General features: G+C 40.0%; 1 protein-coding gene across 2 annotated transcripts in view; it reads left to right on the forward strand.

The window, feature by feature from the left end:
• Positions 1–16,450, forward strand: part of LOC115232416 (protein CIP2A-like) — an 85,476-nt gene that overhangs the window by 37,801 nt on the left and 31,225 nt on the right. For both annotated transcript variants that reach the window (XM_036514881.1, XM_029802279.2), the window contains exon 14: positions 4,126–4,244. In XM_036514881.1, coding sequence (XP_036370774.1) covers positions 4,126–4,244 — 119 coding nt within the window. The remainder of the gene's footprint in view (positions 1–4,125; positions 4,245–16,450) is intronic.

Raw genomic sequence — 16,450 nt, forward strand, 5'->3', positions numbered from 1 at the left:
TAGCATTATAATCACTGTTGAAATGAAATCTCAGACAGCTGTCTCATTAGATGTAGCTGTTAAGTTTTTTATTGATGTTGACAGTAAAAGCTTTCCCTGTGGGGGAAAAGTTGTTCTGTATGAAGCATAAGTAAAACTTGTGATATGGAGCCATGGACTTTAAATAAAGAAAATCTATGAAGGATGGAGAGAAATGAGTCAAGCATGATTCAGTGGATACTAACTTGTATGAGAAGCTGATAGATCATCATCATCGTTTAATGTCTGCTTTCCATGCTGGCATGAGTTGGATGGTTTGACTGAGGACTGGCAAACCAGAAGGGTGTTTCTACAGCTGGATGCCCTTCCCACTGCCAACCACTCTGAGAGTGTAGTGGGTGCTTTTTACATGCCACTGGCATGAGGGCCAGTCAGGTGGTACGGGCATCAACCTCACTTGAATGGTGCTTTTTATGTGTCACCAGCATGGTAGCCAGTTGAGTAGCACTGGCAGCGGCCACGCTTGGATGGTGCTTTTTACATGTCACTGGCACAGAACCAATCCGGTGGCACTGGCATCGACCACACTTAAATGGTGCTTTTTACCTGTCACTGGCACAGGTGTTAGTCAGGTGGTACTGGCATCGGCTACAACAATGACTTCACTTGACTCAACAGGTCTTCGCAAGCACAGTTTATTGCCCAATGATTGAAGGGTTCTCTTAAATGGGCCAGCTATGCTGCACTAGCATAGGCCATGGTTATGGTCTCACTTGGCTTGCGGGGTCTTCTCAAGCACAGCATATCTCCAGAGTTTCAGTCACTTGTCATCGCCTCTTTGAGGCCCAATGTTTGAAAGTCATGCTTCACTCCCTCATCCCAGGTCTTCCTGGGTCTACCTCTTCCACAGGTTTCCTCTACTGCAAAGGTGTGACACTTTTTCATGCAGCTGTCCCTATTCCATACACAACATACATAGTAAAGGTATTGAGTAGTGTATGCAGGGAAAACAACTCTAGTGGTTATAGACTTGTGTTAAGAGGCTATGAATACCAAATGAGAAAAAAAGTGGTGAGTCACTGACAATGAAAGGAGCTCATGGAAAAGGATAAGGTAGGATATAGTGAAGGCTAATCCGTGGACGTTGGGATTCCTTGGATCAAGACTGATGACAATTCATCATATTACAGACTTGTCAATTGCATACATTGGAGAAATTGACATTCAAACAAATATATATATATATATATCACTGTATGTATATGCATATATATACATTGTGTGTGTGTGTATGCAACATTAGGCAAATGTCCTCTGTAGCGCTGGGCCAACTAAAGGCCTGTGAGTGCATACGGTAGCTGGCAGAAACATTAGCAGGCTGGGTGAAATGCTTAGTGGTATTTTGTCAGCTGCTACATTCTGAGTTCAAATTCTGCCGAGGTTGACTTTGTCTTTCATCCTTTCGGGGTCAATTAAATAAGTACCAGTTATGTACTGGGGTTGATGTAATCAACTTAATCCATTTGTCTGTCCTTGTTTGTCCCCTCTGTGTGTAGCCCCTTGAGGGCAGTAAAGAAATAAGAATCTGAAAAGAAGCCTACCACCCTCCACACACACTCACACTGGGAGGGAGAGGGAGAGAGAGAGAGAGAGAATGTATGTACATGATGTGTTATGTGTCTTCTTGACTTAACATTTCATGCTAAGTATAAATACTCATCACCATTACATGATTGGTGAAGGCAGTGAGCTGGCAGAACTGTTAACATGCTGGGCAATATGCTTAGCAACGTTTTGTCCATCTTTACACTCTGAGTGCAAATTCCACAAGCGTCAACTTTGCCTTTCATCCTTTTGATGTCGATAAATTAAGTAACAATCAAGAACTAGGCTCGATGTAATCAACTTGCCCCTTTCCCCCAAATTTGCTAGCCTTGTGCCAAAATTTGAAACTATTACATGGGTGGTGATGTTCCTAGGCAATCTTCTGTGAAAACAACAATCTGGTTTGGTGAAATTGCTACCATGCTAGGAAACAGATGAAGGTTGTGGAAGATTCCATTTTATTTTTTATCTTTTTATCAGAAGGGAAGGCAATACTTGTGACTCTTTACAGGGTATCTAACACTGAAGGGAAGGAGAGAGGAATATATCCTCAAATTGGAAATTTGTCCTGAATGTTTGCAACAGAATGGACTTCACTAAAGTTACCTGGAATACCTTGTGGTGGTGTTAAACCAAGCAATAGGCAAGTATCTTCTACTATAGGCTTGGGCCCACCAAAGTTTTGTGTGTGAATTTGATAGATGGAAACTGAATATGTATGTGTGTGTTTGCGTTTATCTTTATCTAGACATCATGTAATGGTTGCAAGTGAGTATAATTGTCATAGCAGCAATATTGTTCATTTCCTGTCTTCCGTGAAAAATATGTCTGGCATAGGGAAATATTGTATTACCTGGAAACAAGTGAGGGTTAGCAACATGAAGGGCATCTGGTTGTAGAAAATCTACCTCAACATATCCTGGAAAAGGGACATTAACCCTTTCGTTACCAACCCGGCTGAAACTGGCTCTGACTCTGAGTACAAATGTCTTGTCTTCATAAGTTCTGAATTAAAATCTTCCACCAAACCTTAGTCACAATTTATGTTCCTAACACTAGCTGAATGATAACTAAGTTATTTTATTAAATTCTTTGTTATATTTAAAGTATTTGAAAGAAACACAGAGTATCTCAAAATAAATCATCATCATCATCATCATCGTTTAACGTCTGCTTTCCATGCTAGCATGGGTTGGACGATTTGACTGAGGTCTGGTGAACCAGATGGCTGCACCAGACTCCAATCTGATCTGGCAGAGTTTCTGCAGCTGGATGCTCTTCCTAACACCAACCACTCCAAGAGTGTAGTGGGTGCTTTTACGTGCCACCGGCACGAGGGCCAGTCAGGCGGTACTGGCAACAACCAATAATAATAATAATTATTATTATTATGGTGACCATTGTCATTGTTGAAATTTATATTGTGTCTTTAAAACTCAAATAGTCTGGCTTAAAATAGGTAACATTCACTTTGTAGTTGTTTTATTGGTGTTTGGTAAAGTACTAAATTACAAACCAACACTCAACCCAAGAATTTTGTAGAAATCTCTTATCAAAGAGACCATGGAATTCAAAGTTATTTCTTCAACATTTGTTGCAAATGAATTCTAACTCTTAAACATATTCCCTGTATTTTATAGCATTTGGGTCTTAGAACAGTTTTTAATTCCAAGAGACTGAGACCTTTGGAGATATGCAGTGATTGGGAAGACCCAGCAAGTAAAGTGAGATCACAGCCATGGCCGATGCCAGTGTTGCACGACTGACCCATTTAAAAGTACCCATGAAGCGTCAGGTGATATATGTGCTTGAGAAGACCTGTTGAGTCAAGTGAAATCAAAATTGTAGTTGTGGCCAGTGCCACCTGACTGGCACCCATGCTGGTGGCACATAATAAGCGCACCATTTGAGCTTGGGTTGATGCTAGTGCCACCTGACTGGCTCCCTGTGCCGGTGGCATGTAAAAAGTACCACCCGAACGTGATCGATGCCAGTGCCACCTGACTGGCTCCCATGCTGGTGGCACATAAAAGCACCAAGGGCATCCAGCTGTAGAAACATTGCTAGATCAGATTGCAACCTGGTGCAGCCTCCTGGCTTGCCAGTCTTCAGTCAAACTGTCCAACCCATGTCAGCATGGAAAGCGGACGTTAAATGATATTGATGATAGAAAAGGCGGCGAGTTGGCAGAAATGTTAGCACGACGGGCGAAATGCTCAGTAGTATTTCGTCTGCCGTTACGTTCTGAGTTCAAATTCTGCCGAGGTCGACTTTACCTTTCATCCTTTCAGGGTCGATTAAATAAGTACCAGTTACACACTGGGGTCGATGTAATCGACTTAATACCTATGTCTGTCCTTGTTTGTCCCCTCTGTGTTTAGCCCCTTGTGGGTAATAAAGAAATAGATATTGATGATAGAAGCACTTCTGAACATCTTTGAAATCATGTTAGATCATTAAATCAATTCAAACCCGTGTATTTTTCATGCCTCCAAAATATATATTTCAGTATTTCCTAAATGTAGTTAATTATGTTTTCAGGATTCCAATATTGTGCAATTCTTAGCGAAGGGATTCTTGTCGTCTGATCGCAATGAAGTACATGCAGCTATAAACTTACTTTCTATTGGATCCAAGCTGGAATCGTTCCCTCATGTCGCGTATGTACACTAATCTTTTCTTTATTGCATGTCCATCCTTGTTTCTCTATATATTAGTGCTGGCATGGTTGTGGTGGAGAAGCTTGCTTCCAAACCAGGTGGGACAAACATTAAAAAGAAATAAAATGAAATATCAAGTTTTGTTTACATTTTATATGTTTTGTCTTTGTGTTTCTTTTCAGATCAACATATTCTAAGTAGCAAGTCAGGGTTAAAAAGAATAATGAGAATTTTCAAATATTTGTTTAAGTGGACAATAACAGGAGGGATATAATGAGAAGAATTCCATGGAGAAAAGACAAAGGTCATAGGTGGAACAAATAATACAGGGAGATTGTTTAATGTTTGGTAATAAAGGAAGTGAGTAATGCTTAGAACTGACAATGAGAAATATACACAAGCGGGGAACAGAAGAATCATTAGTAAATTACTATTGTAAATTAGATTTGTCATCACAGATATAGTTGACCTTCACACATGTAATAAAACATTCCAAACCTTGTGACATGGGATTGGGAGACAACGAAGAGCAAAAAAGACAAAAAAAGACAGCTCAATAATCAAATATATATATAGTCCAACCCATGCTAGCATGGAAAGTGGACGTTAAACGATGATGATGATGATGATATATATATATATTACCATCATCGTTTAATGTCTGCTTGCAATGCTGGCATGGGTCAAATGGTTTTTTTATTGGAACTGTTGGTGCCACATAAAAAAGCACCCAACACACCCTGTAAAATGGTTGACATTAAGAAGGGTGTAGTGGTTAAGTGTGTATCAGTATGTGTTAAGGTGAACAAATGTGGTAGGCATGTGGATGCCTTTGAAGTAAACAAAAATATGACATCAATTCATAATTAAAATAATTTATTTACTGTACTTGCATTTGCCTTTGGTATACAATATTCTTCACTACATGTAATTGTTGACAACTGCTACGAGTTGCTAGTAATAGAATCAGGGCACATCTGTGGAGGTGATATGTCAGAACTGAATATGTTTTTGTGTGTGTATGTGTGCATCGTTCATCTGAGAAAGTAGTCTGCCAAAACCTTTCTATCTGCATCCTAGGTCTTTCTGTCTGTCTTTCTGTTGACCACGAGGGCTTCCAGCCATAGAAACAATGTCAAAATAGACAACCAGAGCCTGGTGTGGCTCTCCAGCTTGCTAACTTCTGTCAAACCATTCAGTCCATGCCAGCATGGGAAAAGGACATTAGATGATGATGATGATGGTGGTGGTGGTGGTGGTGATGATGAGTTTCAACTATACACTTTCTTCAGTGAAACTGGTCTTGCAACTCATTCAAAAAGATTAATTAATAATCCTGCTGCATTTTAATATTTTGTGTTGTTGTTGTTGTTGTACAGCTGCTGTCAATATTGATTCATCACATTGACCCGCAGTGTGTAGAGGATTTGTGTTGGTGATTGTTCACAAGTTGTCAAGGTCCTGACCAAAACGTGTTTCACCAATCTTAGAAGAATGATAAGCCGCATTGATCCTAACATCATTTTCGACTTAAAACTCCAACAATTGGGTGGATGTTTGTCAGTTTTCATGATGAGGATTCAGATGTTTGGCCAACCAAAATATTTACTCTTTGAATGAACAGTTAAGAAGTTGGTCATCCCACTTAATATAATTCTCAGGTGAAATCCATGTGATACAATGCATGATGAGTCTATTTTTTTTTTAAATACAGGCATAATTTATATAGTGGGCTTCTTTACAGTTTCCATGTACCCAGTTTCTCTCACAAATTATTGGTCAATCCAAGACTATAGAAACTATACTGGGCCAAGATGCCACATGGTGTGATTAAAACCAGAAGCTTTAAGGCTCTAAGTCAAAATTTTTCCCCATTCAGCCATACAATTCAGCCTATTAAAATAATTAAAATTAAATACCTTATCTTTTACTTGTTTCAGTCATTTTTTTTAATGCCTGGTACTTATTCTTTTGCCAAACTACTAAGTTACAGGGGCTTAAACAAACCAACAGCAGTCGTCAAGCAGTGGTTGGGGACAGACACACATGCACATACACATTTACAGCAGGCTTCTTTCAGTTTCTGTCTACCAAATCTACTGACAATGCTCTGGTCAGCCTGGGGTTAAAGTAGATGACATTTACCCATTCTTTGGTGAGAAGATACCACTAAAATTTGGTTTCGTTAATAGTCTCCTGCAATTCTCTAGATGGTCAGCTGTTGTTTGGCAGATAAAAGTAAAACTTAAAAACCAAAATATCTTAAGGCATGGCTGTGTGGTAAATCACATGGCTCCAAGTTCAATCCCACTGCATCAGAAGAATTGCAAGAGACTATTAATCAAACCAAATTTTAACCCCATAGAATATTTTTGCAAAGCATTTTTGTTCATTAGGCAAAATGGGTCTGAAGCTTTTTGATTTTTATACAATGTCAAAGGGATGAGGGAATATATTCTCCTTAATACTCTCTCACTCTCTCTCTCTTTTACTTGATTCATCATTTGACTGTGGCCAATCGAAAAATCGACCTCAGGACTTATTCTTTGGAAGCCTAGTACTTATTCTATTGGTCTCTTCCGCTGAACCGCTAAGTTATGGGGACGTAAACACACCAGCATTGGTTGTCAAGCGATGTTGGAGGACAAACACAGACACACTCACATATATATATGTACATATATACGACAGGCTTCTTTCAGTTTCTGTCTATCAAATCCACTCAAAGCTTTGGTCGGCCCGAGGCTATAGTAGAAGACACTTGCCCAAGGTGCCATGCAATGGGACTGAACCCGAAACCATGTGGACCACATAGCCCTTCCTACATTTTTTTTTTTTATATTTTAATTTTTGAAAGAAAGACTAACTTAACATTGCTTGTTCTGTTTTGTTTTTAAATTTATATTTTTCCATGCTGGCATGGGTTGGACAGAACTTCTTGAAATATTATTCTATGGCTGGATGCTTTTCCTGATGCCTATCTTTACTTGTTTGCAAGTCAGATCTTTGTGCATTTTCATTGAATTGCTGATATACTGCTTACAAGAGACGTAAACAATGTCAAGCAGTGTCAACACAATGATAAACAGTCTAAAATGTGTACACACACACACACCATCATGATGGTGATCATTATTATTTAACATCCGTCTTTCATGTTGGCAAAGGCTGGATGAGTCAACATGATGCACTGAATCAGAGAATTGCACCAAGCTCCAATATTTACTATGGCACATTTTCTATGGCTCAATACCCTTACTGTTGACCGGCTTCTCTACAGTTTCCATCTAGCAGATTTTACTCTTAAGATGTTGGTAAGCTGAAGGCTTTAGTGGAAGACAGTTGCCCAAAGTGCTCCATGGATGGGGTGGGGGGAAACAAATCTGAAACCACATGGTTGCAAAGCAAACTTCTTAACCACAGAACCATACTTGTACCTGCAAAGTAATTAAATTCTTGCCAATTACAAAATACTTTCATTGATTTTGGCAATGAGTTGTTCTCACTCCTAGTACACTACTACCACCACCACCACCACCATCATTATCATCATCATAACGTCCACATTTCCATGCTTGCATGGATCAGATAGAATTTGCTGAGGCAGATTTCTATGGTTGGATGTCCTTCATGTTGCCAACCCTCACTTTTTCCCAAGTAAGGTAATATTTCTACATAGATGGATATGTTTCCAAGGAAGATTGGAAAGAAAGGATGCTGCTACAGATAAATATTTACATATTGCTGTACTGAATTACTGGGTGTTAATTGAGAAAAATCTTCTGACATACACCTTGCATCATAAAACAAAGTGTCACAAACTAGACACGCCAATGAGGATCATCAAAAACAGGCCTGATTCTCTCTCTTCTCCCCCCCCCCCCCACACACTTTGTTTTTACATTTATATTTTCGAAAGAAGAGGAGAAAGGTTTTTTGGACATTAATGTAGTTGTATATTATTGAAGCAGCTGTTCTTTCTAATGACTCAACTCAGCTATGAAGCAGGAGTGAGGCAAGGAACCTATTCTGTCTGGTGTACAGACTGAAACAAGGTATTTTGACTTCTACTGTGACATATGCAACATTTCTAAGTTACTTCTACAGATTTTCTACAGAATTTAGAGCCAGCGCTGACAGTTAGGATGCTTCATATACTAATACGTTTGTGACTGAAGATAGAAAAATATGTAACAGATGTGTATACATATTTCAAGAATTCTTGCTCCTTCAGTACCATATCCAACCAATTAACTATCCAAGAACACATTGCTTAAATACCCAATAAGTTTATTGGTGTAACACTATTGTATAGACCAATTTACATATTAAACACATTCCTGGCAACTGGTACATCATCATCATCATCATTTAACATCCGTTGTCCATACTGGCATGTACTGGACGGTTTGCCTGGGGCTGGCAAGCTAGAAGGCTGCACCAGACTCTAATCTGATTTGATATGGTTTCTATGGCTGGATGCCCTTCCTAATGCCAACCACTCTGAGAATGTATTGGGTACTTTTACATGCCACTTGTATGGGTGCCATTTGTGTGACACCGGTATCTGCCATGACTGTGATTTTTGCTTGGCTTGATGGGTCTTCTTCTCAATCATGGCATAATGTCAAAAGTTTTGGTCATTGCCTCTGTGAGGCCCAATGCTCAAAAGGTGCTTTTTACATACCACCAGCATCAGCTACGACTACCATTTCACTTGGCTTGATAGGTCTTCTAAAACACAGCATATCATTATCATCATCGTCATCATCTAACGTCCATTGTCTATGCTGGCATGGGTTGGCATGCTGGGAGGCTGTGCCAGGCTCCAGTCTGATTTGGCATGGTTTTCTATAGCTGGATGCCCTTCCTAACACCAACCACTCTGAGAGTGTAATGGAATAGTTGGCATTAGGAAGGGCATCCAGCTGTAGAAAACCATGCCAAATCAGACTGGAGCCTGGCACAGACTTCCAGTGTGCCAGCCCAGTCAAACTGTCCAACCCATGCCAGCATACATATTAATTACTCATAGGGATACCTTATTTCAATTAAGCAACCTTAATATACTACCAAACATATTAAAGTATTTAAAAGTCAATACTATATCCTACTTTTGAGAATTTATATAGGCGCAAGAGTGGCTGTGTGGTAAGTAGCTTGCTTACCAACCACATGGTTCCGGGTTCAGTCCCACTGTGTGGCACCTTGGGCAAGTGTCTTTTACTATAGCCTCAGACTGACCAAAGCCTTGTGAGTGGATTTGGTTGATGGAAACTGAAAATGCCTGTTGTATATATATATATATATATGTATGTATGTATGTGTGTGTGTGTTTGTGCGTCTGTGATTGTCCCACCACCACCATCGCTTGACAACCAATGGTGGTGTGTTTACATCCCCGTAACTTAGCGGTTCGGCAAAAGAGACCGGTAGAATAAGTACTAGGCTTCCAAAGAATAAGTCCTGGTACTGATTTGCTTGACTAAAGGTGGTGCTCTAGCATGGCCGCCGTCAAATGACTGAAACCAGTAAAAGAGAGATAGGTTAAAAGTGATTGTATAAACCTTTGATATAGCTAGTAGTATATCATGATTGCAAAATGAAATACAATGTTCCTACCAGCAATCAATATACACAACATGGCTATAACAGTATTTGAACTCATGACCATATGGTCAGTAATATAGCAACCTTTACCACACATCAACTATAGCTCTTGTATTTGGCTGATCAAAACTTTACCACTTCACTGACGCTGAAGGTTGATATGTGATATTTGTGCTGCAGAGTAACTCAAAGATTTCTCACGTTTTATTTGTATATGTATATTTTTTACTCATTTATCTTAACTCTTGATTAGAAAGCAATCATTTCTTCATTAACCTTAGCAGAAGTTTTGATAATTCTGTAAAGAAAACACATTTTTAACCACCCAACCTCTTACCACCATCACTCATCTCTCTTTCTCTCTCTCTCTCCCTCTCCTTTTGCCCATCCTTCTTGAGGCAGAATTTGTTGTTTTTGCTTTTCTTTACAAATTGACATTTGAAGAACGGATAACACTGAAGTCTGTACTGTATCTCAGCACTGGCTACCAGACTCACCTCCAAGCTTTGGCACCCTGCAAACATATTAAATGAAACTTTCTGTTAAGCAAATTGGAACTTAGTTCTATTACTATTATACGGCATAGGTCGTTAACCATATCAGGAGCTGATATTCCAATTAATTTTTAAAAGATGAGGCACGTCTTATCTTTGACTGAGATTAGATTTGTTTAGCTTGAAACTGTTTGTTGTTGTTGTTGTCATGATTCCTGTTAGCTTTTTATGTTTTCTTCTCAGACAATACACACACATCATCATCATCATCATCATCATATTTCTGCATTCAGTGCTAGTGTGGGTTGAACATATTCATATCTCTGTTACTCTTTTACTTGTTTCAGTCATCTGACTGTGGCCATGCTGGAGCACCGCCTTTAGTTGAGGAAATCGGCCCCAGGACTTCCTCGACTTCTATAGTAGAAGACACTTGCCCAAGGTGCCACGCAATAAGACTGAACCCAGAACTATGTGGTTGGTAAGCAAGCTACTTACCACGCAGCCACTCCTGTGCTTCTATATATCTATATACATGCACACACACATATTGTGCATTAATGTTATAAGCATTTAATTTTTTTCGTTTAATTTACTTAATATTTATCTTTTGTTTGTAATTTTGTCTTAATCATAATTTCATTTTCATGTATATCTATGCCATAGGCACAGGCATGGCTGTGTGGTAAGAAGTCTGCTTCCCAACTACGTGGTTCTGGGTTCAGTCCCACTGCGTGACACCTTGGGCAAGTGTCTCCTATTATAGCGTCAGACCAACCAAAGCCTTGTGAGTGGATTGTGAAAGAAGCCCATCATGTATATGTACCACCATTGCTTTGCAACCATTGCTGTGTTTAAGTCCCCGTGACTTAGCAAAAAGGATCGATGGAATAAGTACTGGGGTCGATTCATTTGACAAAGAATTCTTCATGGCAGTGCCTCAGAATGGTCACAGTCTAATGACTGAAACAATTAAAAGATAAAAGATAATTAAGATGGGCTTAAAACCTCTGCTAATATTTATGTTTGATCCAGAATTGTTAGCACGCCGGGCAAAATGCTTAGCAGTATTTCATCTGTCTTTACGTTCTGAGTTCAAATTCCTCCTAGGTCAACTTTGCCTTTCATCCTTTCGGGTCGATAAATTAAGTACTGGGGTCGATCTAATCAACTGGCCCCCTCCCCCAAAAATTTCGGGCCTTGTGCCTAGAGTAGAAAAGAACATTTATGTATGATTCTAAAGTGGCAAGCTGGCAGAATCATTAGCATGTTGGCTAAAATGCTTAGTGGCATTTTGTCTGTCACTACGTTCTGAGTTCAAATTCCACTAAGGTCAACTGTGCCTTTCATCATTTTGGGTTCCATTTCAGTACTTGGGGTGGTTGATGTAATCTTGTGCCAAAATTCGAAACCAATATTTATGTTTGATCTGGGTCTATAAAGAAATCATTGCTTTCAAATGAGGACTAAAGATGAATACTCATGGCATCTGTATTGGAACACATTTGGGTTTATAAATATTGTTTGACCTCCCCAAGTTATCCCTGATTAAGCAGAGCTATCATCAAATGACTTCCAGCTGATACTATCACATCTTTTTGTTAGACAGTGTGAGCTAAGACTACATTAACCGAGATGTCCTAAGTTTTTAGATGAAAACTTGTGATATGGCTGCTATTTCTAGCAAACCAAACTTCTATCTTTAATCTTTTACTTGTTTCAGTCATTGGATTGTGACAATGTTGGGACTCTGCCTTGAAGGGTTTAGTCAAACAAATTGACCCTAGTACCAATTGTTAAGTGTGGTACTTGTTCTATTGGCCTCTTTTGCCAAACTGCTAAGTTGCAGGGACATAAACAAACCAACACCAGTTGTCCAGCAGTGATTGAATACAAACACAAAAAGGCACATGCATACATGCTAGCCCTGTTTATAGACTTACTATATAGGTTACATGTATTATACCATACCTTTATACTGTGTGGATTGAGATCCCTATTGTCAGGACCCTGATATTAGATAAAATGTTAATACTAATAGTATGCAAAAAATTTGTAGCTATTGAAATTGTTGCGTATAGAAGCAAATTGGCAGCTTATTTCTATGGGATTAGTCAAATTGCTGTTGATGCCTCCTCTGATGAGAATCAATTAAGGCTATTCATTTTTTGCCAGCTGAGTGGACTTGAGCAACATGAAATGAAGTGTTTTGCTCAAGAACACAATGTGTCACCTGGCCCAGGAATCAAAACTACAATCTTATGATTATGAGTCTAACACCGTAACCATTAACCCATGCACCTCCACAATATATGTATATATCTCCCTTACAGGGCTGATCGAATTGGCTGCCGATTTCTTCGCGGGGTTCTCTTCCCCTTCTCTCCCCCTCTTTTTACATTGTCTGTCTGGACTCCTCTCTTCCTACTTCTCTCCATGGCTATGCATACTTAAGCTAGTAACCTGCCTCATTCTTGATTCCGAATTCCTTTTGCCAAGTCTGTCCGTAAACGAAGTGATCCCAAGATAAGAAATCTTTGAACTTTAATTCACCCCGTATCTCTATTTATTATTATTTATTATGTATCATTATTCTGAGCCCCCTAGTCGCCACTCTGTTTACTATTTCAGCCTCGCCTCGTTTTTGCATATTCTGTATAATTCATTAGTTATCGTTATAGATATTTAAGATCTATCTCCCTTACAGGGCTGATCGAATTGGCCTACCCGCCCCCACCACCAATACCGGATATCTCTATTTTGCTCCAACTATACCGGATGTCGTTTCTCCCACCACCATTATAGGTGTCTACTCTTTGAACCCCCCTCTTCAATACGCTATTTCACCATGCATTACCCCTCTCTCGATATCCTACGTTCTACTTGCCTAGAACCTGTCCTCTGAACCACCTCCCACTGGTGCTCCCCTATATTTCTGCACCCCCCCCACCACCATTATAGGTGTCTACTCTTTGAACCCCCCTCTTCAATACGCTATTTCACCATGCATTACCCCTCTTTCGATATCCTACGTTCTACTTGCCTAGAACCTGTCCTCTGAACCACCCCTCCCACTGGTGCTCCTCTATATTTCTGCCCCCCCCACCACCATTATAGGTGTCTACTCTTTGAACCCCCCTCTTCAATACGCTATTTCACCATGCATTACCCCTCTTTCGATATCCTACGTTCTACTTGCCTAGAACCTGTCCTCTGAACCACCCCTCCCACTGGTGCTCCTCTATATTTCTGCCCCCCCCACCACCATTATAGGTGTCTACTCTTTGAACCCCCCTCTTCAATACGCTATTTCACCATGCATTACCCCTCTCTCGATATCCTACGTTCTACTTGCCTAGAACCTGTCCTCAGAACCACCCCTCCCACTGGTGCTCCCCTATATTTCTGCACCCCCCCCACCACCATTATAGGTGTCTACTCTTTGAACCCCCCTCTTCAATACGCTATTTCACCATGCATTACCCCTCTCTCGATTTCCTACGTTCTACTTGCCTAGAACCTGTCCTCTGAACCACCCCTCCCACTGGTGCTCCCCTATATTTCTGCACCCCCCCCCCATAAAAAGCACCATCCGAACGTGGCCGATGCCAGACCCCTCTGGCACCTGTGCAGGTGGCACGTAAAAAACACCCACTACATTCGCGGAGTGGTTGGCGTTAGGAAGGGCATCCAGCTGTAGAAACACTGCCAGACTAGACTGGAGCCTGGGGCAGTCCCGAGCTCCCCAGACCCCGGTCGAAACCGTCCAACCCGTGCTAGCGCGGAAAACGGACGTTAAACGATGATGATGATGATATATATATATACTCAAGAATTTTAATGGAGATAAGGCTCCAGTATATAGTACAACTGTTTTTTCGCTCATATATGAGCTAAAGGTTAATTAAATTTGATATAAGATAAAAATGTCAGATATCTGTCTTAAACTTTCAAACAAGCAAATTCATAATTCAGATGTATGACATGAGATATTATTCCACTCAAATAACCACATATTTATATTAAGACATAGATGATAAAAACACAGAAATATAAGAATAGAAAAATAGAAAATATAAGGAGTACTGTGAAAGTAGAAAATATAATTAGAATAGATTAAAGGATGCAATTGAAAGGATCAGTCCAAACCTGTGGCCATTTCAGAAAAATTTTAAGGGGCTGTAGGTAATAATCTAAATTCAACTCCCTGTATAAAAACATTTCCTTACTCAGGGTTCCTTTCTTGTGGTAAAATCCAGTAAGATACTGCAGAAAATAAACCTGTAAGCACACTTCAATCCTTCATATGTTTTTATACAAGGAGTTGAATTTGAATTATTTCCTACAGCCCCTTAAAACTTTTCTGAAACAGCCGTAGGTTTGGACTGATCCTTTCAATTGCCTCCTTTAATCTATTCTAACTATATTTTCTATTTTTATTCTTATATATCTATATTCTTATCATCTATGTCTTAATATAAATATGTGGTTATTTGAATGGAATAATATCTCATGTCATACATCTGAATTATGAATTTGCTTGTCTGAATGTTTAAGACAAATATCTGAAATTTTTATCTTATACCAAATTTTATTATATATGTGTGTGTGTGTGTATATATACATACATATATATATATATATATATATTATATATATATATATATATATATATATGCTTGCAAAAACCTGTTGAGGCAAATGAAATCAAAATCACTGACGTGGCCGATGATAGTACCACCTGATTGGCACTTGTGGTATTGGAATGTTAAAGCACCATCCAAGTGTGATCATTGCCAGGGCCACCAACAGGCTCCCATGCCGGTGGCACGTGAAAAACAACATTCGAGCATGGTCATTGCCAGTGCCACCTGACTGGCCCTCGTGGAAGGGCATCCAGCTGTAGAAACTTTGCCAGTCTAACTGTCCAGCCCATGCCAGCATGGGAAGTGGACGTTAAACGACGACAATGATGATATATACACCCATTTGTAGAAATGTTCTTAGAATATTTTTGTGTCACTCTGTCTCTTTCCTTTACTTTGCTTCTTAATTTCCTTTCTTTCTCTGTTACCCTCCTCCCACTATCATATGACCTGTAACAACCTAAGGTGTTGACACTCTTTTTCACATTTCCTTCAACTGCACTGGTCACGATTTTCTGAGCTCCTTGCTCTTCTCCTCCCATGTCTATAGTCCTTTATGACAGTTTTCATTTCTCCTTCACATTATCCACTTTTGTCTTGTCCTACAGCCCAAAGGCTTTTTTTTTTCGTACATGTATTACCATTATTAATTGTTGACTTCATGTGGTCCTAAGCCTTTATTCTGTTGATTGTTTTGTCCCTCGTCCATCCACCAATGGTCTCATTCTCAGCAAGTTTCTTGTCGGTGCCTCCAGAGTGGAAGCTATATTATTGATAAAGGCTGAAATTGCATTTGACCCTCTGGCCGATAACTAGTGAACAGTTGGTGACCTGTGTTTTCTGTTCACCTGTCATCATTATCATCATCGTTTAACATCTGTTTTCCATGCTGGCATGGGTTGGATGGTTTGACTTAGGTTTGGAGAGCCAGCGGCTGCACCAGGCTCCAATCTGATCTGACAATGTTTCTACAGCTGGATGCCCTTCCTAACACCAACCACTCCAAGCATGTAGTGGGTGCTTTTTACGTGCCACCGGCACAGGAGCCGGTTAGGTAGGCCTGGCATCAATCACATTCGGATAGTGCTTTTTACATGCCACTGGCACAGGGTCAGTCAGGGGGTACTGTATTGGCCACATTTGGGTGATGCTTTTTATGTACCACCAGCATGGGAGCGAGTTAGGTAGACCTGGCATTGACCATGTTCAGATGGTCCTTTTTACGTGCCATTGCCACGGGAGCCAGTCAGGGGGCACTGGTCACAGCTACGATATTGGTTTTACTTGACTCATATATATGTATGTATATGTAGGTGATGATGATGATGATGATGATATATATATATATATCATCATCATCATCATCATCATCATCATTTAACGTCTGCTTTCCATGCTAGCATGGGTTGGACGGTTCAACTGGGGTCTGGGGAGCCCGAAAGCTGCACCAGTCCAG

This window comes from Octopus sinensis, linkage group LG2, assembly GCF_006345805.1.
Source record: "Octopus sinensis linkage group LG2, ASM634580v1, whole genome shotgun sequence".
Classification (NCBI taxonomy): domain Eukaryota; kingdom Metazoa; phylum Mollusca; class Cephalopoda; order Octopoda; family Octopodidae; genus Octopus; species Octopus sinensis.